The 24,193-nt window shown below is 41.4% G+C and overlaps 2 protein-coding genes across 5 annotated transcripts in view; both read left to right on the top strand.

The window, feature by feature from the left end:
- The first annotated feature begins 3,247 nt into the window (after positions 1–3,247).
- Positions 3,248–24,193, top strand: part of LOC124136804 — a 37,151-nt gene continuing 16,205 nt past the window's right edge. The window contains exons 1-5 of one of the 4 annotated variants that reach the window (XM_048380506.1): positions 3,248–3,360; positions 14,382–14,648; positions 16,414–16,476; positions 17,252–17,308; positions 21,317–21,349. In XM_048380506.1, the coding sequence (XP_048236463.1) occupies positions 14,406–14,648; positions 16,414–16,476; positions 17,252–17,308; positions 21,317–21,349 (396 nt within the window). In that variant the 5' untranslated portion in view covers positions 3,248–3,360; positions 14,382–14,405. The remainder of the gene's footprint in view (positions 3,361–14,381; positions 14,649–16,413; positions 16,477–17,251; positions 17,309–21,316; positions 21,350–24,193) is intronic. The other 3 variants (XM_048380507.1, XM_048380508.1, XM_048380510.1) reach the window with 3 other exon arrangements.
- On the top strand, positions 6,500–7,402 carry LOC125371765. The gene has a single exon (XM_048380485.1). The coding sequence runs from the start codon at positions 6,500–6,502 to the stop codon at positions 7,400–7,402; it is 903 nt and encodes a 300-aa protein (XP_048236442.1).

The following is a 24,193-nucleotide window of genomic DNA, read 5'->3' as shown; positions in this document are numbered from 1 at the left end:
ATGCACGTAATTCTCCCAGTTTTCTCCTCTACGACTAAACGCCCGTGGTAAAGAGTGTCTGAAAGAAATATACGCCCGGGCGTTTAATCTAGGAAATACGTTATGGTACAGGTCACAATAGGGAATTGTATGTATTGTATGTTCCTTGTTTTTGCAGGGAACAATTGACTTGCCTTTGCGTGTGTTTGTGGAGGGTACCGCCGATGGGGCGGGATACGCTCATCTTTTCGCGAAACCTGGTATCATCACTATTTGATAGTGATTCATAAACACGTGCTTATGAAATAGTCGTCATAGTGCCATCGACTCAGCTTTTAGCACAGATTTCTAATGAATATGGAAAGGATTTATTCTGTCGCTTTTGTTTATTTGAAGTAATTAAACATACTCCGTATTCACCAGATTTGGACACGTCAGATTTCCACCTCTTCCCAAACTGTCTGGCAAGCGTTATGGAAATGTTGAAGACGTCATTTCAACTGTGGGGGACTTGTACACTACCAGGAGGAAGCCTTCTACATCAGTGGGGCCCAGGCGCTCCAGCTGTGTTGGCAGAGGTGTGTGGACCTCGGAGGGGATTATGTTGAAAATACATTAGCAACCAGCCCCATCAACACAGTCCATCATAGTGAGGGTCAGAAGTTTTTAACCACCCCTGCAGCTTGCGCATTTAGACATTTGAAGACCAGGACTAGCATATTGTAAGATATCCGGTATTGCACAGGCGGTCAGTGGATCTTTGTAGAACTATAGTCACGTGGTTAGGATTCCTCGTTTTATTTGACCTCTTGATACGTTTTACACCTTTTGCTGTTTGTCCAACAACTGATTCAGCAGGGCAGTGGTTAAGATGTTACACAGTCGTAGCCATGTTCCTCCTCGTCAGTGAGTGAGTGAGTGAGTTGGGTTTAACGCCGCTTTTAACAGTATTCCAGTTATATCGCGGCGTGTCAGCTTAATGTGGGAGGAAAGCCCGAAGTGATGCAGGTCTCAGACGTTTACCACTTCGGTGAAACCCACGAGCACGGGTATGGTGCTGACAAACCTAGAAAAATAATCGGGGGGAACCGGGATTCGAACCCACAATCATATGTTTCTGGCGTGCCCAAGGGACGCAGCGAATCGCGGCGCCTTAGACGACTGGGCCACCGTAAGACCGTGTTCCGGAGAGGATGGAGATGTACGCTGTTGATGTGTGATCCAAGGCAGGAATCCAAAGTCACGCCAAGGTCGAGACCATTTGAAACTGAAAGGTCTGTAGTGTTAGCCATCTGGAACTTGAAGTGGACACGTCTGGGGCAAATTATCAATTTTTTTGTTTTATCAGTTTGAGGGAAATACACAGACACCCATCTACTGACTATTTTTTCAAGTGGTATGAAAGCAACATAAATATAGTAAATGATTATATTTTGTTCTTGATATTTTTGTTGAACCGATACAATGACGGCATCTGGCTCAGTGTTTTAAATATAAAAACATGCCAGTTTGCCATGTTCAGGCCCTTATATAAAAAAACGGCATCTTATTGTACATATAGATCAACCCGTATATTTACTGCAGGCCACAGGGACCCATACAAATTTGAAACTGTGGGCCAAGCACGAGATCTAGCTGCCACGGGCCGACGGTTCATGTAGAACACTGATCTGACTGCCAGTAAAGTGTGAACTCTCCTCCTGGCGCTTACATCATGAACAGCATAACGATACACTTCCTACACGGAAACAACAAATGTTGTTTGTGATAACAGGTGACTGATATTTATTTTAATATTTTCTGTCACTTTACGGCTGGGCCATGACCATTCTCAGGAAATGGACATTAGCCAACAATTGAAATGTAAAATCAATTAGTTTTTTGCGAAGGGATAGTATGTCTTCTGGAATTTGTGTTATATATTTTTCACGTGCTGCAACTTTTTAGGTGAGCCGTTTCGTGACAGATACGGGGTCAATTGTGCACTTTGTGATAAATGCATGAAACTTGGCACAGTTGTAGGTAATAACATTCCAATTATTTTCAGATATGGGTCCACCCAAATAAATCCAATATGTCCGCCATGAAAAGGAAAACACAACCTAAATAGATGGCTGGTCAAAACGTTCTTAGCCTAAAAAACAAAACCAACTATTGTGAAACTGCTTTTAATTTCTTTTTCAATATAATCTGCCTGCTTTTCAATACACTTCTCATATCGATAGCGAAGCTTTTCAATTCCAGTCAGGAAGAAGTTTTCTGCAGCATGTGGTCATAGTTATCGTCATAGTGCTTTCCACGAAGGTGTTCTTTCAGTTAAGGAAACTTGTGGGACTCACTTGGTGCCAGGGCTTTCGAGTATAGAGGGTGGGGGAGCTCTTCGAAACCATATTGTCGCACAGCAGCCTATGCAAGTCGAGAGGTGTGAGAAGAGGCTTTGTCATGAAGTAGTATAACTCCAGCAATCAGTATTCCTCACCCTTTGCATCCCTGAAAATTCTTCACTGATCTTGAGCACTTGAATGTGTTTGGTGCCGGAGAAGTGAAATGGTGCCATTGCTTGGATTGACGTTTTGAATCAGGATCATAGTGGTGAACCCATGTTTCATCACCCGTTATACTTATCTCTTTTGAATTATTATCTCTCCTCAGTTAACTCTGAATTCCCTCTGGAAATGTCAGTTCTTTTTCCTTAAGATCAGAATTTAGAAACTTTCGCACCTAACGAGCAGATATATTACTAATCTGTAAATTTCATGAATGATAGTTGCAATGGATCCATGGCTTAGATCGGTGTCTTTCTCAAGTTCATCAATCGTAATACGTCTGTCTGACAGTAAAAGTTGGAATGAACATTTTGGAATATATTTACCCAACACTACATACTTTAAGTAAATAACGTTATCATATTAGACTATTTATATCGGGAAATGCAATAATTCTGACACCCGTTCAGTAAAATCAGTATCAACATACATGTTTGTTGTTATTATTAGTAACATCGTTCTGTGGCTGGTGTGGCTGCCGGTTTACCGGTGCTGGTGTCCGCGCACTTTCGCGACGAGTCCTTCAATTCCGTGAGTTTCCATTTATCAAGACTTTCGTATCATTACGAGCAGCTGTCAAAAGTATGAAAACTAATGTCAAAGACAGCAGAACGGTACATGTATACCGGTATTATTTAAAAAAAAAGAAGAAGTCTTAGACTAGTTTCTATGTTCAAATGCGTTGTATACCTCTATCAGCCAGTAGACAGTATCCCAGTATTGGCAGGACAGGAAGTAGGTGGCGCAGTTAGCGACGTAAACACTAATAGGAAGTCGATTTCGCAAGTTAGAAGTCTTGCAAAATATATGACATTATGGCACAACATTAGAAAAGGTTTGTATTTTTTTCTCTATGGGCGGTTATAGTATATGCATTTATGGTGTAAGTGTAGCAGGGTACCCTATAGTTATATCATTATTCATACATCATCATCATAATCATCTATATGTTCAATGTTTGTCTTGTCTACAGTTGAATATCAGTATCTAACTCTTTAAACAACTCAACACCCTTATTTTCAGTCTCTGGGAATCTCTCACCAGATCTTCCCCTTCAACCTTCTGTCTATCTTTAGACATTTTTTACACCTGTAGGGTTTCCCTCAGTCTATTTATATCTTGCATTAAGCACTTCCTTTGATGCTTAATGCAATCTGTCTTCTAATTGGCCACCCTGGTCCTCTACAGGTAGCTTCCTTCCATACCTGACTTCCTCCTCACTTCATGTGCTGCTGTTGAGGAGGAAGGACATTTTCTTTTCTTCAGGTATGGAATGGCCATATTTCAATCTGTTTTCATCTGCTTCTGTCAGAAATTAATATCTATATTAGGGTGCTGAATTAAATTGAATAATATATATATAATATCATTTAAAGTAATATTAAATTAGTAAATGGAATATTGATATTATAAAACTTGCTTGTAAAATAATTAACCACATGGTCCATTTTGGACCATGTGCTTTCCAAGTATCCTATAATGAACATATAACAGTAATTTAACATTAAAGTTAGTTTTAGTATAGTTTATCAATGGCTTTTGTACTTTTATATTTAAGATAAATAATACCTGTAAACTTGCAAATATATGACTTCATGTGCTGCTGTTGAGGAGGAAGGACATTTTCTTTTCTTCAGGTAGTTCTTCAACAGCAGCCACCCCCCTTGAAATAAATCCATTATCACCATCTGCCTGTGTCTGTGTTTCCCAACGGCCCGAGCCGGATAAAAACCACTACCCCGGCTACAAATTTGGCGCCCAACGTGGGGCCGTTGGCTGTCACTCTGGACACAGGCTTCATCAACTTCATCGTGTTCTGGGGGTAATCCTTCATCACTGTTGAAGGATTCTTCATTGAAGATTCAGGATGTTTCTTCCATGCAACTTGTGGAAGTTTTGTGTGTAGCGTTGAGCTATAACTCTGACTAAAATTAAATCTTGATCCTCAATCGTCAGTGATCTACACTTTGTTATGACGTTGAACTTTTCGTCTGCATCAGTGCTAAAATTGAGGTGCTTCCTCCAATTCCTGGAAGTGTGACTTTTATTTTAACTGATTTACATGTATTTGTCATTTTGTTCACACATGAACTTTTGATCTGTGAACTGTGACCATGAACTTTGTTTACATTCTGAACTAAATTTTATCAGAATGTCATTAGTTGACTGTTTCATTGTATATATATATATGCTTGATATGTTCATCACCATTACTTGAACATTTTTGAAACTTTATCTTTTCACACTTGTGATCATCATATTTTCCACTTAGGAAGCACTGTTGACAACTGTAAAGTTGTACAGCTGTGTGACCCACTTGTTGCCATTCTGAGTTATCATTGCAGAATTCTCATTTAATTAAATTCTTATTTAAAATCAACCTATATCTTTACAGAATTTTGATAAATTCTATTTATACTGCCCTTTAACTGTGATAGCTAATTGTGATATATTGTAATTTTCATCTTCATTCAATGAATTTTATTAAATTAATTTGCAGTTTACTGGTATAAGATAAGCCATTTAATTTGTTAAGTCACTTGGATACCTTTTGGCAAAGTAAGTACCCTAAAATAGTTATTTCATATTTCTTACTTTAAATTTCTCACTCTTCTTTCCTGTCTGAAATATTTTTCACTGCTGGGAAATTCCTTATCTGCTCAACTAACATTTGCCATATCATGTCTTGTCCTTGTGCCGTCCTATTCATTCATACCATTTCATCATCTTAGTTCATCATTCAAATCAAAACAAATTCATTACTCTTGTGTTGATTACTTCTCGTTCGCAACTTATATATTGCTTCATACTTAGTTCTTCCTATATATATTCCTGCTCGCAACATTTTGGTAAGATTGTTGTGATCTTTGCCGTAATTGACTTAGTTTATCCTACACATCTGCTTGGTAACCAGATTGTGGTAGCTTAGTCATGTAATATTTCTTATTACAACAAGTGGTCAGTTGTTCTTACACCTACCTTGCCACTTACCTTTTTCGTATTACTTACCTTAGCAAACTAAAGTTGTATTTTTCCCTTTTGTTCTGGAGACTTTGTCAGATACTTCGTATTTTGGTATTTGGTTTCTGCTTTTCCAGTTTAGCTCAGTGAGGACTTTTGGTTCCCTTACTTCTGTTTTTGGCTAGCTGCAGTTCATTGTTCTTGTACCTTGTGGTGCACTAGATGCTGAACTTCAGACGCATCCATTTTGTATCCTTTGGTGAGGAGCTCATAGTTTGTTGATGTTCAGATGTTTGTTGGATCTTAACTTGTGAGATTCTTGTCGCCTTTTAGGAGGTACTTCAGTTTTGATAGTGTCATATAGTTCATATTCCTCTCATATCAAACATCCTTGCACTTTAGTTTGTATCACCATGGCTGAAGCTAATGTAAGTGGGGACCCGGAGGTTGATGTGGTACTTAGCTGCCTTCAGCATCTGCATCCTTCGGTCCGCACTGGTGTGCTAAATAGACTAGCAGATGATATTGCAAATCAGCTGCAGCATCCCAATACGACATATCGTGTTACTGGTACTGGTGCACCAGGTCTTGGGTTGTCCAATACTTACACTATTCCACCTACAATATATACCAGTCCTAGGGTGGCATTACCTGTTCACTCCCCTAGGCCGGTACCTCATCTGCTTAGTCATACGCCACCATCAAGGTCACCTATGCCCACAGGTTCTGAGAATCTGTTTCAGATTTCTCCGGCGACTGTGAACCTTAGTCCTATGATGGACCTACCAGCTTCACTGCCTAGGCCTCATGGTTCAATTTACAACTTTGTTCAGCCTAGGGCAACTTCTACACCTTACCTGAATAGTTACCCATCACAACCTTCACACACACCGCATGAGTCTTGGCCTAGCCGCACTATTCCAACACCATATCCAGGTTATAATCCAACTACCTTTTATAGCCATAGTGTAGGTGCTCCTCCTAGACTTGTCACACCCTTTCAGCCTACTTACATGCCCATTATCAATTCTCCCAGTCCACGGTTGTCATCATTTTCTGGGGATGGGACCAAGGGTGAGGTCAAGTATAAGCAATGGCATTTAGAGATTGTTGGGTGTCGTAGGGAGAATGCATTCTCGGACACTTCAATTCTAAATGCCATGCGGAGGTCCGCCAAGGGTTCAGCTGCTGACCTACTTAGTGGGCTTTCAGAAACTGTTACCCTTGACACTGCTATTGAGCAGTTGGACTTAGTGTTTGGCAATGTGATGCCTGGCGAGACGCTTATGGAGCGTTTTTACACTGCCCGCCAGGAAAAGAATGAGTCTGTCGCTGTGTGGAGTTGCCGCCTCCGGGATTTGATCTCCAAGATAGAGGCATCTGGCACTTTACCACACAATGCTGCACCTAGCTTGCTTCGAAGCCGGTTCTGGATGGGTCTCACTCGTGATGACCTGAAGCAAGCGACTCGCCATCACTTTGATTCAGGTACGGACTATAACAAGCTGCTGCTTGCTGTCCGTAGGGTTGAGGAGGAGTTAGCCACCCCTGGGGATGCACAATCATGTCAATTGACTACCACTACAACTAGCAACAGACAACTGGATGATGTGCTATTCCGCCTAAAGGTGATTGATAAGAACCTTAGGTCTGTTGGGGATAGGGTTAACACCCTGGAGTATAAATCTCATAGGCCCTCAAATACAGCCCAGAATCAAGCCAATAAGGCCCAATCTCAGGCTCAGAATCTACCCCCTAGGTCTACCACTACAAATGTAGTTACACAAGGTAGCACATCACGTACACCATATGCTTCTCAATCACAGTTAGCCTCAAAAACTGAGGTACACTGTTATGATTGCGGGAAGATAGGGGTTAGGCGGCGTCACCCACAGTGCCCCGCTTTAAACTCCTAGGAGTCAATGTTATGGGGCGAACATTGGACTCCGACATTAGCTCCAATTCTGGGTTGCCATCAAATTTGATTGGTCCCGCAAACGTCACATCTGTTAGGGTAGAAGGCCACTTATGTAATGTTCTTGTAGACACAGGGTCCCAGGTTACCACTATGTCCGAGACATTTTACACAAATAACCTCCCTCAACATACACTCCATAGTCTAGGTTCACTCTTGAAGTTAAAAGGAGCCGGGGAAGCTAAGCTACCCTACTTGGGGTATGTTGAAGCTATAATCCTAATCCCTAGTGACTTCTTAGGTCAGGAAGTTGAGGTAACTATACCGATACTTGTAGTGCCCAATACTGACTACCACTTCAAGGTGCCTTTACTATTAGGGACAAATGTCATGACTGCTGCTGAAAGCCTGCATGGTGCACCAATAGCAGCCACTGCATCACCTTGGAGTCAGGCTCAGCAATGGCTCATTAGGCGTCGGGAAGACCTTAACCGGACTGAGTGTGTGCGGACAACCAAGCCAATTGTTATCCCTGCTTTATGTAATCAGATTATTGCAGGTATAAGCAGGGGTAAACCACCTCGGATTGGCATGCAGTTTTGTACTACAGCTGCCCCCACACTACCTGGTTCACTTAACCTTGTTAATGGGGTTGTGAATTTTATACCAGGACAGTCTACAAATAGGATTAAGGTTGAGGTTGCCAATCCATCTACCAAGGCTGTTACTATTCCAGCCAAGACAGTACTTTGTTGTTTAGAGCAAGTAGATGTCTTAGATGGTCTCTCCTCTACGGATGAGCCGGCTTTCACATCTGGCCCCGAGCCTAAAGACATTTTGAATGGCCATATTTCAATCTGTTTTCATCTGCTTCTGTCAGAAATTAATATCTATATTAGGGTGCTGAATTAAATTGAATAATATATATATAATATCATTTAAAGTAATATTAAATTAGTAAATGGAATATTGATATTATAAAACTTGCTTGTAAAATAATTAACCACATGGTCCATTTTGGACCATGTGCTTTCCAAGTATCCTATAATGAACATATAACAGTAATTTAACATTAAAGTTAGTTTTAGTATAGTTTATCAATGGCTTTTGTACTTTTATATTTAAGATAAATAATACCTGTAAACTTGCAAATATATGACTTCATGTGCTGCTGTTGAGGAGGAAGGACATTTTCTTTTCTTCAGGTAGTTCTTCAACAGCAGCCACCCCCCTTGAAATAAATCCATTATCACCATCTGCCTGTGTCTGTGTTTCCCAACGGCCCGAGCCGGATAAAAACCACTACCCCAGGAAGTTGAGGTAACTATACCGATACTTGTAGTGCCCAATACTGACTACCACTTCAAGGTGCCTTTACTATTAGGGACAAATGTCATGACTGCTGCTGAAAGCCTGCATGGTGCACCAATAGCAGCCACTGCATCACCTTGGAGTCAGGCTCAGCAATGGCTCATTAGGCGTCGGGAAGACCTTAACCGGACTGAGTGTGTGCGGACAACCAAGCCAATTGTTATCCCTGCTTTATGTAATCAGATTATTGCAGGTATAAGCAGGGGTAAACCACCTCGGATTGGCATGCAGTTTTGTACTACAGCTGCCCCCACACTACCTGGTTCACTTAACCTTGTTAATGGGGTTGTGAATTTTATACCAGGACAGTCTACAAATAGGATTAAGGTTGAGGTTGCCAATCCATCTACCAAGGCTGTTACTATTCCAGCCAAGACAGTACTTTGTTGTTTAGAGCAAGTAGATGTCTTAGATGGTCTCTCCTCTACGGATGAGCCGGCTTTCACATCTGGCCCCGAGCCTAAAGACATTTTCAATTTAGAAACCCTGGGTCAGATACATACTCCAGAGGAAATAGCAAAGCTTCGCGATCTTCTTAGTGAGTTTGATGACATCTTCAGCAAGTCTGATATGGATATGGGCCACACAGACTTAGTCACTCACAGGATTGAGCTAACTGATGAACGTCCTTTCAGGGAAAGACATAGGCGCATTCCACCTGCATTGTATCAAGAGGTTAAGGACCATCTGAAGAACATGTTGGATGCTAAGGTTATTCGTCCTTCTTCTAGTCCTTATGCCTCTCCCGTGGTTCTTGTTCGCAAAAGGGACTCGTCTTTACGTTTCTGTATAGACTATCGCCAACTTAATAGTCGTACAGTTAGAGACTCTTATGCTTTACCACGGATTGAGGAGACCCTTGATGCACTTCATGGTGCCAAGTACTTCACTTGTCTTGACCTGAAGTCGGGCTATTGGCAGGTCGAAGTTGCTGAGGAACATAAAGCCCGTACTGCTTTTACGGTTGGTCCATTAGGATTTTACGAGTGTAACTCGATGCCTTTTGGTCTCACAAATGCTCCCGCAACTTTTCAACGTCTTATGGAGAGATGTATGGGCGACATCCATCTCCTACAGTGTCTCATTTACCTTGATGACATCATTGTGTTTTCAAAGACCTTTGATGAGCATCTGGAGAGATTACGTGCAATCTTTCTTCGATTGCGCAAGAATGGCCTCAAACTTAAGCCTTCTAAGTGCCAGTTCTTGCAGACCTCTGTGAAATATCTGGGTCACGTAATCTCTGAGGAGGGTATCACGACAGACCCTGAGAAGATTGCGGCACTGGAGACCTGGCCAGTTCCACAGAATGTGGATGATGTTCGTCGTTTTCTTGGCTTCTCTGGATATTATCGTCGCTTTGTGCCTAATTATGCCAAAGTTGCAAAGCCCTTGACAAATTTACTTGTTGGTCAATCCGGCAAGAAAAGGAAAAATAGCAAACCCGACCAGAACTGGATATGGGGGGAGGAGCAGCAGTCGGCTTTCAGTGAGCTTGTTGGTAAACTTATCAGCGCTCCCATTTTGGCTTTCGCAGACTTCACTCAGCCATTCGAACTGCACATTGATGCAAGTGGCGATGGCTTAGGCGCGGTACTTTACCAAACCCAAAATAGCCAGAAACGAGTGATAGCCTATGCGAGCCGAGGGCTTTCCAAATCAGAGCGCAACTACCCAGCTCACAAATTAGAGTTTCTAGCTCTGAAATGGGCTGTCACCAGGAAGTTCCATGACTACCTGTATGGCAACCCATTCACCGTTAAGACCGACAACAACCCCCTCACTTACGTTTTAACATCAGCGAAATTGGATGCAACTGGACATCGTTGGCTCGCTGACCTTGCTGCTTACGACTTTTCTGTAGAGTATGTACCAGGGGCAAGGAACAAGGATGCTGATGCGTTGTCCAGGTTGCCACGTGAGGTCATGGATATCCAATCTGTGTCTGCGGTTTGCAACAGTCAGCAGACGTCTAGTGTTGTAGAGACGCTCTCACTTTGTCATGAGGTATTGAACTGTGTTTTAGCAGTTGATGATTTCGAGTCTACCAATGTTGGGACTGATCATCAGATGCTATCTTGTCAGCAGGCGGACCCCTCAATCTGCACGATTGTGGACCTTCTCCGTAAAGATCAGCGCCCTTCAAAGGAGTCTCTTAGGTCATTTGATCGTGACACAGCTTCAATCCTCAGGCAGTGGGATGCTCTCTCCATCAATAACAATCTCCTTTATAGGAGACAGAAGACTACAGAAGGTGATTATCCCTACTTTCAACTCATTGTCCCAGAGCCTCAACGAGAATCCGTCATTACTCATCTTCATGACGGGATGGGGCATCTGGGTAGGGACAGGACTGTGGCTCTCCTACGGACGAGGTTTTATTGGCCAGGAATGATGGGAGATGTCGAGAACCACATTCGTAGCTGCCAGAGGTGCATTCTTCGGAAAGCTCCTAATCAGACTGAGCGCGCACCATTGGTCAACATTCAGACCACTCAACCCATGGAAATGGTGTGTGTTGACTATCTCAGTCTGGAACCTTCATCTGGTGGTTACGAAAATGTTCTGGTCATTACTGACCACTTCACCAAGTATGCTGTTGCGATTCCAACTCGTAATCAAACAGCGCGAACAACAGCAAAGGCCTTGTTTGAGCACTTTATCGTACACTATGGCCTCCCTGAAAGGTTACATTCAGATCAGGGACGGAATTTCGAAAGTGATGTTATCAAACAAATGTGCAGCATACTTGGGATACAGAAAACAAGGACAACTCCCTATCACCCCATGGGGAACGGGTTATGTGAACGGTTTAACCGGACACTTCTTGGGATGCTCGGGACTCTGCAGGATCAGGAAAAGGCACGTTGGAAGGACCATATTGCTCATGTGGTCCATGCCTATAACTGTACCTTGCACGAGTCTTCTGGGTTCACGCCCTACTTTCTCATGTTCGGCAGACATCCTAGACTGCCTGTTGATGTTGCCTTTGGCACGTCTCTCGCCAACACTTCATCGCCATCTTATACGCAGTTTGCTGCTGATTTGAAGCGCAAGTTGACAACTGCGTATGAGCTCGCTACTCAAAACATGGACAAGGCCCGGGCCAAACAGAGGAAGACTTATAATCTGAAGGCTCGTGGTGCTACTGTTAAGGTAGGTGATGTTGTGTTGGTCCGCAATGTCAACATTCGTGGGAAACAGAAGCTTGCCGACCGATGGGAGAAAGATTTCTATGTGGTGGAATCACAGCCGAATTCTAATGTTCCTGTGTTTAAAGTCCGCAAGGAAGGCACTAGGGAGCATCGTGTACTTCACCGCAATTTACTCCTTCCCATTGGTTCGGATGGCCGTCCCATTCCTAAACCTCGGAGCCCTCCGCCTTCTCTAGGAGCTTCCGCTGTACCTGGTGATACCTCCAACACCGCTTTGGAGATTTCTACAACCGACCTGGATGTGGAAATTCCTTTATCTCCAGTGCCTGGGGGTTCTCCATTGGGTCAGCCGGTTGAAACTCCTTCGTTTCCAAGGTCACCACCAGCTCAATTATCTGGTGTTCCCTCTTCAACGACGCCATCTATGGTGTTGCCGTCACTCGAGTTGCCTGGAGGAATTTCGACTTCCCCAGTGCCTTCCAGCCCTTCCACTTCTGTTGTTCCAGAATTATCTTCTGTCACCCCACCAGTGGTTACAAGACCTGGCAGGTCACGCCAGAAACCAAAGTGGATGACTGACGGTCAATGGGTGGTGAAACAGAACATGGTTTGGGTATAGTTCTCTACTTAGTCCATTGTATATATGTTTGAGCACATGTTATTGCTTTCTCAGGTTTAATTTTCTGCAACCTTTTGTTATCCTGCTCCTTTCCTTGGCTGTTCGTCTGTTTTCAGCTGCGTATGGTGAGGGCACCATTCCCAAAAGGGGGGTGCGTGTAGCAGGGTACCCTATAGTTATATCATTATTCATACATCATCATCATAATCATCTATATGTTCAATGTTTGTCTTGTCTACAGTTGAATATCAGTATCTAACTCTTTAAACAACTCAACACCCTTATTTTCAGTCTCTGGGAATCTCTCACCAGATCTTCCCCTTCAACCTTCTGTCTATCTTTAGACATTTTTTACACCTGTAGGGTTTCCCTCAGTCTATTTATATCTTGCATTAAGCACTTCCTTTGATGCTTAATGCAATCTGTCTTCTAATTGGCCACCCTGGTCCTCTACAGGTAGCTTCCTTCCATACCTGACTTCCTCCTCACTTCATGTGCTGCTGTTGAGGAGGAAGGACATTTTCTTTTCTTCAGGTAGTTCTTCAACAGCAGCCACCCCCCTTGAAATAAATCCATTATCACCATCTGCCTGTGTCTGTGTTTCCCAACGGCCCGAGCCGGATAAAAACCACTACCCCGGCTACAAATTTGGCGCCCAACTCGGGGCTGAGCACGTTCATATTAAATTTGAGCAAAATAAGCCTCAGTACCCTACTATGCGGCCCGGGACGTGCCTTCTGTTGACGGGGGAGTATGTAGCTGGGCGTGGAGTCATCCCACAGATGACATCCTTACCTTGTCAGATTGCTGACGGGGTTAACCTCTTTGGTCATGTGGACAAGGCATCCGACCTCCGCTCAGAAGGTCCGTGGTTCGAATCCCATCACGGGACTCGGAAATTTTATGCCGCTACATAAGGGATGACTGTGCTATGTATCTTTGACCGAGAAAAGTCAGTTCGTCTCCTCCGTCTCGTCCTGTGACAGTGTTCCACTCCAGTCGTAGAAGGTAGACTGAACAAACATGTTTGTGGAAAAAACATACATGTCACTGACTAAAGAAAGATGGGAATTCGTAGATGTTAACCTATTGTTTACTGGGCCTCGTTTCTTAAAGTCCAGTATTTCAAACAGACTGAACATTATTGCAGTTCATAGTTCTAAGCGTCTGTTCGCCGAAGCACGCGACAGTCTTCATTAGATTTGTAACGTAATCCTGTTTGTGAGAAGGCCAGGGTCACTGATACTTGATAAACAAAACATGGCAATATTTTACTCCATCGATGCTACGTTCTGATATCTCTCCCATCACAATGACATGTTATTTAGAGAATGGGTCACATGAACAACAGATCTTTCGCCCAGAGCTGCAGTATGGGTAGACGAGATCCTTGTTTGTTTGTTAAATACGGCACCCAGCTATATGACAACATTCTGTAAATTATTGTCAAGTCTGGACCAGACAATCCAGTGATTGACATCACAAGCATTGATCTACGCATTTGGGACAGGATGACATGCATTAACCAAGCCTGACACTAGTGACAGTCTAATGCTTCTAGTTCATGCACTATATAAGTGCAATAATCTAAAGCTCCATTTCAACTCACACCACCACAATGAAAGATCACTAGCCATTTACGATTATGTCACAATGTGTGAAGCCCATTTCTGGTGTCCACTGCTGTGATATTGCTAAAACTAGTAAAACTATACTCACTTTATGAATGTTTATATATGAGTATGGCTAGATCACGCACAGTGCATTTGTGCAAAGTGCTTCCACACTGACAACCTTGTTTCATAGATTACAAATGTGAAGCATTTGTTTTTTAGAAATTCTCTTGAAAAAAGAATAAAATGGATAAGAAGAAGGACCCAGATGAGGAGGATAGCAAAACCGAGAAAGATGAAACTAAGGAGGGTGAAACTGAAAGAGAGGCTTTGACCTCTAACCTTGATAATGGCCGGGCTGGAAAACAGATTGAGGAAGCTGACAATGACTTGACCAAGACGGAAGAGAATGCATTGAACAAGATGCGCCGTCAGCGGTCGCAGTATTCCAATGCTGGAGATGAGCTAGACGAAGAAGCAACTCACATGGTAGGTCATCACCTGGGAACATCAGTTATATGATTGCAATGCATGGTAAGGTAATATGATGAGAATTTCACTAACTTGTTTGTTCTTGACTTTGTCATAATCAATAATCATGATAATACCATTTATACTAAAATTTAGCAATTAAGGATGAAAAATAATTGCTGTTAAGGGGTCTTTGAAGATGATTGACTTTGAGTAACTCAAGCAGTTAATTGGTCTACTGCATATATTGTTATTTGTTTCCTACAGTTTTGAGCACTGAGCAGGGAGTCATTCTTTACTCGTCAATATCATTGGTCCACCTGTTATTCCTTGTACAGTGAAACCTTATTAGTCTGGACTACTGGTGATACTGTTCGGAATGTTGACTTGTATACAAGGAATATTACTCAAGACCAATGTTTTGAAACTCACTTGGAATGATGGGATGGGAAGGCGGACCAATGATATTGCATGTTCTTAGTAGTAAACATTATCTAATCACATTAACCATGTTAAAATCACAAGAACTCAGCAAACATGAATGTCCATCTATAAGATGTATCTCAACCATGTCAACTGTGAACTTAGATTGGTGCTGACGCCAGAACTCATTCAATGATGTATCCGTGGCAACTTGATTGTTGGTGTTAGTGTTTCCTAGATCAGGGTTAATGGACATGATGTATGTCAGCCATGTTCTCCAACATACTGCTCATCTGTTCCACGTTACTATGAATGTGTGTGTTTTGTAGCAGCGAGTCATGAAGATGACTGGTCACTGGTTTATGAAATCATGATATTGTTATTCACATTTCAGTTTGTTTCCTGACGCCAGTCTGATGGACTAGTCAGGTGGTCAGCAGATTATTCATGTGTTATGTTCACTCACTTTCTCATGTTCTTCCTTGTATTTGTTTGCGGTAACCATGGTAACAGTTGGAAGACCAAAATCTAGAAACTTGTTTGTCTGCCCATAACGAGTGACCTATAGGTAATCAAGTGACCCAGTTCCTGACAGTTTTTTTTGTTTTGAAGTCTGATCTTATGGCACGGAGATTTAAATAACAAACAGAAATGATGAGAAGCTTTAGAAGTTTTTCTGTATCAATCCATCAAAAGCATCCAGCCATTGTATAAGAAGTTTAATAAGGTTTTAAGGTATTGTTTGAATCTTGGACTGTCCTTCCCCCCCTCCCTCTAACATGCAACATTAGGGTTGTGATAGGGAACCTGTCACTCTGTTGCTTATTTTCAAGCACTGGAAATGTATGTATGGACAGATTGGCCAACCTAATGACCTACACATCATGACCTAGATATACTGACCATGACCTTGATATACAGACAATGACCTAGATATACTGATTATGACCTACGTATACCGACCATGACCTAGATATACCAATCTATATAGGTCTGAAATGCCAGAGAGGGAGGAGCAACTCGTATTGTTTGTTAGGATGAGCATGACACTTTCATCAGAGGATGTTCATGGTTTCAGATCCTTTCATTTTCTACAACATTGATTTTCAAATTTAATAAAGCTAGAGAAGTATGTCCTTTGCAAACATGGAAATATCCTGATGCCATTCGTCTCTTGCAATTTCATTGCTTTGTAATGGCACCATTGGTTTTGTACAATATTGCACTTGTTACTTTGTATATGGTGACTGTTATTGTTCTTCTTGTTAACTCCTGGCTTGTGTCTGCGCTGTTAACATGGTTGTCAGTAAGTTTTAGCTGTTTGAAATCATTACATGAGTATTCAATGTTGGTGATCTAGGGACACAATAAAACAGTCATTGGCTTTGCATCGTTGTGGCCTTCAGACCACTGGCAACACAGGGTGAGTCCAACATCAAGCGACCATCTTGCTTCTTACTTAACTCCAATTTCTACCCTTGCCAAACTAGACTGGAATAATGAAGTTATATTTTGGTTGTACTAACGAGTATATGCATAATCCAATCAAAATCGCATAACGAAATAGACATCCAGTTCGTAAACAACATGGATTTCAAAGTGCAGATTTCAGTCGACTGCAGGATGTGCAAAGGATCCGTTCCGTCAACTGGGTTTCGACAGATTTTTTCGGAATCTTTTCATGTGTTTAATCAAGGGGCTTGCATGATGCACTTCACAAAGTAAGACCTGTTTTGCTACCATATAGATCTTGATCATCTATCATATCGTCTTGACTGGGTGCTGCCATTTTGTTTGAAGCAAATGCAAGTGATATGCAAGGTTGAATCTGATTGGTCAATAAGAGGGGCATAGAAGGGACATAACTTGCAATAGCCACTGATGGCGCTACAATCGAGCCCAGAAATTCCAGCCTAGTTTGGCAAGGGTGGAAACTGGACTTTTGTAGTCAGTTAACTAACTCCCTTGCCTTAAAAAAGATGCCATCTACTGGACATGCTAGATGAACTTGTTCTTTGTTTATATTCAGTATCACTGTGACTTATATCGATTGTGTAAACATGATCTTTTTCTATCAGAGTAGGATGCTGGTTAGGGGTTAATTTATGTAATAATACTGTCATTTTGTAATTGGAGAAGAATTGTTACAACAGTCCTAAACGTGTGAGCATGATCTTGTCTATTTCTGTGTGAACTAGGCTGCAGCACCTGCCAGCTCACGGCACACTGACATCCGGTCTCGTCAGTATCGGAAGGTAATGGGTTTAATCTGGCTGGTGACAGCCTTCTGCTTCTCCCTGTATGTATTGGGTTTTTTAGTTTCTTCTGTGAAGGGTCACTGTTGAGCACATAGACATGAGTTGAAAAAGAGGAGAATGTCTTGTTTGCACTACTCCTCCCACCTGCTCAGCTAGTTCCTCGACCTACATTCAAGTCAACACCTTCTGGGACTCTTTTAAATACAGCAAATTTTGTATTCATCTGATTTCATGCAAAGAACACATCTTGAAATGGAAATGCTATAGTCTTGATAATGGTTTAATGCCACAGGTGCTGTGTCACAAGATCTCCCGCAGCACTGACCTGTGAGATTGAGTCGGGGCGAGCCGAGGGGAACATATCGTATGTCAGGGATTTGTCCCAGATTCCAAACTAAGTGTCTTTAGCAGGCAATTTTGAAAAAATAGTTAATTTACTCCAAGATTTTTGTAAATATTTTCTTCAGAAGTACTTTGCATTCAATGCAACAATGTAAAACTAAATATTAAAGCCTTTTCCTCGTACTGCTGACCTCAGCAATAACTACACGGCATTAGTTGCAAATGTTCTGATTGGGAAATTTTTACTGACATTTGCTGTAGACTTGTGCCGAATGTAGGCCTCAGAGCAGGTCTGGATAAGTCCCTGGTGGTTGTGGATGTGGGATAAGGTCTCCCATTGGATGAAACCATGTATTATGCACTGGCACTATGAGCAGTGATAAGTGATACAGAATGTTCAATTTGGAGGAGGGTGTTTAATTTATTAATTTACTAATTATTTCTGATCCTGAGACAATGGTATGCAGTTTCTTTCATTCTTCAATATCTATAATACAGAGTGAATCGTGATTGCACCTAGTTTAGTGCACCCACTAGCTATGGTCACTTGTTTAGAGTTACTTCCCTTGATGCGCTTCTTATTGTAAACACCATATTGAAAGCTTGTCTCAGTTGGGCTTGTCACAGACAATTACTTTCTAAGATTTTTCACCATTGATTTTGCATATTTTTAGATCTTAAGCTCATCTTTAGTTGTGGTGCAATTTCATTGCATGTGTTCATAGCATATTATTTTGAGTGTTGGGCAGTCATCCTAGCCATCAAGATCTCCTTTTCCACATCAACTTTCAGTATTTGTTTCCCTGGTTCCGGATCCTTGAGCAGGAGATCTCGATGCTCTGGCAATCAATCAGGCAAATTTTCATGTTTAGATGTTTTCGCTTCTAGTCCTTCCATTGGTGACCCGTGAAGATTCCGGGGTAGAATAGGTCTTCAGCAACCCATGCTTGCCGTAAAAGGTGACTATGCTTGTCGTAAAAGGCGACTAACGGGATCGGGTGGTCAGGCTCGCTGACTTGGTTGATGCATGTCATCGATCCCAATTGCATGGATCGATGCTCATGATGTTAATCACTGCATTGTCTGGTCCAGACTCGATTATTTACAGACCGCCGTCATATAGCTGGAATATTGCTGAGTGCGGCGTTAAACAATAAACCAACCAACCTTCCATTGCTACTGCAGGGGGTAGGATACACAGCAGCTCTGTCTCATTTCGGTAGCGCCTTATTGGCCGAGGTGGATGTGGTTACCAGAACTCCTCACTGTTGCAGGAAGACCAGCGTTGGATCGGCCGCTGTGTCACATATTCGTCAGCCTCACACCAGCAGAAGGTCGGAGGTTCAATCCCCGATTGTGTCACACCAAACGATGTAAAAGATGATACTTGTTACCCTACCTGGTGTTTGTCATTAGGCAATATAACAAGTATTGTTTGTTTTGGTGTCAGTATGCTGTGTCTGTGTTTGGTATCAATGTCAAACTGCAGAATAGTATCTCAGTAGGCTAGCATTGTAAAACCGATCTGGTCTGGGCTAGTCCAAGGAGTGACACACACACAACCGTGCATGCCCTTCTCTATGTAAGTGCAGTAATCTTGAACATGACTGAAAAGAAGTGTATGTTCGAAGTTTCAAGGATTTATTGTCCAGAGCACGTGGTTACAGAATGGTGTGGAGTGCCATCTTGTTTTTCATTCAAAACTTGAAAATTGGGAATTGTATGCGGAAAGTCAAAACTAAAAGTGGAACGAAAATTAATCTGTGGAACTACAATCCTTCACAACAGTGACGACCCCATTTCTCCCACCTCATCTCCCACCTCATCTCCCACCTCATCTCACACCAAATAGTCTTGAGTATCGACACGTGTGGCTAATCTGCAAAGGGCATAAACGTCACATGGTCCCTCCTTGTCGTGGTTGCTGTCCTTCCTTGGCGATAAGGGGCGGTCGGGTAGCCTAGTGGTTTAAACGTTCGCTCGTCACACCGAAGACCCGGGTTCGATTCCCGACATGGGTACAATGTGTGAAGCCCATTTCTGGTGTCCCCCGCCGTGTTATTGCTGGAATATTGCTAAAAGCGGCGTAAAAGCATACTCACTCACTCACTCCTTGGCGATACAGATGCAAGATGAAGGGAGGTAACTCTGATCTAGTGGCCATTGCCAATGGATGCGATTTTGATGATACAAAAAATGAAGGAAATTTCATGGTGTCGAATGGGCTAATCATGAAATAGTAGATTTCTATAATCTTGCATTTTTTTTCTGTCATTATTGCACAATATCTAACAAACTAACATTGGAGTGGTTGACTTAGTGAACAGAAATATGTATGAAATTGTTATATTTTTAATGGATTGTCTAATTTTGTAAAATGATTTTATCAACTTTTAATTGGAAATTCTTCTGTATGACTTCAAAACACCTTTTAGACATTTTGGATTTCATTGTCAGAAGAAACAAACAGATCTGGCTTGTGGCTGCCCTTGCTACCTGTGTGATGAGACTAGGGTCTGACAATGTACTTGGAGATCATTACATTTGTAAATTGATTTAGATTCACCTCGCTTACAGACAATTGTACCTTTTCAGGCCAATCATTGTGCCTGCTTCTAACACTGATGTGCCTTCCATGTTAATGTTTGATAGTCTTTTTCCTGTTGACTCCGTGTTGTGTGTAGTTGTTACTCATATCCAATGTCTTGTTCATCAACCGGGGGTCACCTTCTCCAACATTATGTGTAGGCTGATTTCAGCCTGTCAGTGTGTATGTATTTTTATTTTGTTATGGCTGAGAAGTCATATTTCACTGATCCTTGTATTATGCTCTACCTGCTTTAATCTTGGTAAGTTGACCATTGTTGTGTAGGGTCAGGGCTGATCCAGGGGCTGTGATGTCATCATCAATACTCTTAACATGCTTAATGTGTTCACTTCAGTAAATAGCACAGACCGCTTGTTTCTAATCATAACAAACTAAACAATTTAAGAATGGGGCTCATTTTACTCCACCATACTACCAAACCCAATGGCTTCAAGTAAAATTCCTTCGAAACTATTGATTGCGTTAAAGTTGCTAGTATTTCTTTTGGCAATGTGTTTTTTTTCAACATGTTCAGTCCTAACCATGCTCATAATTGGGATTACAAGTAATTTATCTGAGATAAGGCAAACAGATTTGTAATTCCAGACAAATGTTTGACAGTATGGAAAAGAATCCAAAGAGTTAACATTGACAAATGTATATTATATACCTAGTATGTGTATTGAGCAGTGTGTGTACAGTGTGGTCAGTTGGTAGTTTGCAGACTTAGTCTTATACACAGGAGGAAGAGGACACAGTATAAACAGTTACCATGGTTACAGAACTATGGGAAACAATTCTCCACAATCATACCAGAACAATTTAAGGATTGATTTACTTTCCCTCTTTGAAAACAATGATAAAGAAATATGCCATGTCCTCCCCAATAGGTTGTATTTTCACAATATACTTTTGATTTCCTTTCTGTTTGAATTGCTTTTTGCCCCTCCTTTAATCCCTCCTGCCTTCAGAAATGTTTGGGTGAATTCTTAAATCAAATCATTATTTTGTTCTGGCCTCATGATTTCGTTTATAAAATGTTGGTTAAATATTTACCGTTACTACATCAATTTCAGGAGCTGCCGTCAAGTGCTGACAAGTGGGAGCCGGTATTGACTGTTTGCTTGCTACTGACATACATGTACTCTGTCTGTCCACTCACTCCGAATGTCCACACCTTGTCCACTTGTCTAACTTGTCAGTCAAATAACCTTCACTTGCCAACAACTTCCATAGATTAAATAATGTATATTGACATTTTTGACATTGGAACATGTCTTCTGTATGGTCTGAACCATCATACAAATACTTGTATTTGTTGTATGAATAGGACATGCTTGTAAAACATCCTTATACAACGGCTGGAGACCTATTCCCAATGATTGTGACTTCTTCCTTATGATGGACAAATAGCGTGTTCAGAAGAATAAGAAGTCCAAGAGAAGTTGTCATTGTAGACATAGCACTAATGTCAGCACCGCCGTCATATAGCTGGAATATTGCTGAGTGCGGCGTTAAACAACAAACCAAACAAAAACTAATGTCAGCATGTTCTTTAAAACAGGGATTCTTCAGGCAAAAATACAGCTCAACATCCTCTCATCATACTCAGCATCATTAACTGTTTTGTCATTTAGTTGCTTTTTATAAACATTTGTATGTGTCTCTAACTCTTCAAGTTTCTTCTCTGGTCCTTATGATAGACCCACACACATGTATATCTCAATGTGTGGCATGTGATTCACTTTGGCAATTTACACCATGCCTAAATATTTTAATCATTTTAGAAATTGACTGAAGAATCTGTATTTAACATATTGTCTGAAACCTATTAAAAGTTCAAATGGGCTTGAATCATCACAATATCATAATTATGCTTGGATTAGAAGCACAAAAAACCCTGTTATATGTCGACTTTTGTTTTCTTTTAATTCCATCATTTTCAGTCCCTGGATGATGATATTCAATATCAAAATGTTTGGAATTATAAAATAAATGGAAATATTTTTCAATCAATTTTTATATTGCCTAAGTGAAAATTTCACTGATTTCACACATTGACTGTAACATATTCTATGTATTCTTTTTTCATTAACTCACTTACTTGGTTGGATGATTGGTAATGACTGACTAATTAACACCATGAGACTCCTGCTGGTGACACAGGAAATAGGGGGTTAGAATTAGGTTTACAATGCATCTATAAATAATGATTGAGCAAGACTGTTACACATTTTTGGAAGAAATAGTGAACTTAAGTACTTGTCAATTAACTTTGATGAATTGTATTAGTTTATATGGATGATCATAATGGTTTTCATTATCACATTGTCTTCAGTAAATTGAGATTTGGTCAAATTGTAAAATTCAAAGTTATCCTTGTAGAATTGATTGCGGCTGTTTAGCATCTCTTTTAGAATGATGCAGTTCATCATGATCATCAAAATTTCAAATTAATACGTAAGGTTCCGATCAACTGATTTGCTTTACATTTGTCAGAGGGGCGATTGGGTAGCCTAGTGGTTAAAGCGTTCATTCGTCACGCCGAAGACGCGGGTTCGATTCCCGACATGGGTACAATATGTGAAGCCCATTTCTGGTGTCCCCCCGCCGTGATATTGCTGGAATATTGCTCAAAGTGGCGTAAAACCTCACTCACTCACTCACTTACATTTGTCAGCCCGTTAAAGGAACAGTACTCCCCTTTGTTGGTATCCTTCCATAGTGCAGCCCTTGTACAGAGGTGTCTGTGCTTGTAGATTGGAGTTAGTACGGCGACGTCCCTGCTTCTTTTGAGATGAGTGTGACTAGTTCAGTGCTCCAGATAATTTTTCAACCAATTGAGTACAGTACTGGGTGACGTTGTTCAAAACAACTGTAGCGCTACAACTGGTGTGAGTTTAGGTTCAGGAATGAGTATTAAAATCACCTGAGTCGTTATGTGCTGATGAGTACTGGACATATTATTTCAAACAAACTAGAACACTACTGCTTGTGTGTCGAATTGATGAATTCTGGTATGATAATTGTAATCCATCAGTATTTGACTAGTTTTCATCCATATAATATGCTGATGCGGCATCTATCTGGAGCACTGTAGTTTATTGGTTAGTTGTCCTGGGTCCCTTGTCTGCACCTGCCGAAGCATGTCAACACTTGTGTTGTGAGACCGTTCTCTTGTGAACTGAATCTGATTGGTTATTCAGAGGTATCAAACCACAACAGTATTTGATTTTTACATCTAAGTTGTCAATCCTGCATTCAGACTCACTCACTAGGCTATAGATATGAAGATTGCAAGTTCGATCAACTGAAGTATTTAGACATTTGTCTGGTCTTAGTTTCTTACATCCTTCGTCACATTTCCTAATGTAAAGGGGGCACGGGCGGCCATGTCATCAAAGGTTGTGGGTTCCAATCCCAGTTTGCCCTGATTATGTTTCTAGGTTTGTCAGCACCATACCCCTGCTCGTGGGTTTCACCGAAGTGGTAAACATCTGAGACCTGCATCACTTCGGGCTTTCCTCCTAAATTAAGCTGACACGCCATGATATGACTGGAATACTGTTAAATCAAACGGGGTTAGATCAAACTCACTCACTCATAATGTAGATTAAGTTCAAATTCAAATTAAATCTCTAGTGAATGACTTTCTATAGAATATCTGAGACGGAGATTATTCTGCGAAATGGCCTCGTAAGAATAATAAGGTGACACCACTCAAATTTATCAATGATTGTTAAGATGCACGCTTTTTACCCTCCTGATTCTGACACTGCATATAGAACTGATTGGACTCTATCTTTGTCCTCATTTGTACGATGACACGACAAAGCCTCTGTATTGACTGAAGCATGATGTGGTACCTCCACTCTCCTGAAGCATGACGAATCTAAAGAGGACAAGCTTGAACATTTAATCCTGCCAATGTGGATGATTTGGATCATGTATTA

The sequence above is a fragment of the Haliotis rufescens genome, unplaced genomic scaffold, assembly GCF_023055435.1.
Source record: "Haliotis rufescens isolate VD_foot unplaced genomic scaffold, xgHalRufe1.0.p SCAF_31, whole genome shotgun sequence".
NCBI classification, from domain to species: domain Eukaryota; kingdom Metazoa; phylum Mollusca; class Gastropoda; order Lepetellida; family Haliotidae; genus Haliotis; species Haliotis rufescens.
Note: the sequence above shows the minus strand (reverse complement) of the source record. Positions and strands in the feature narration are given on the sequence as shown.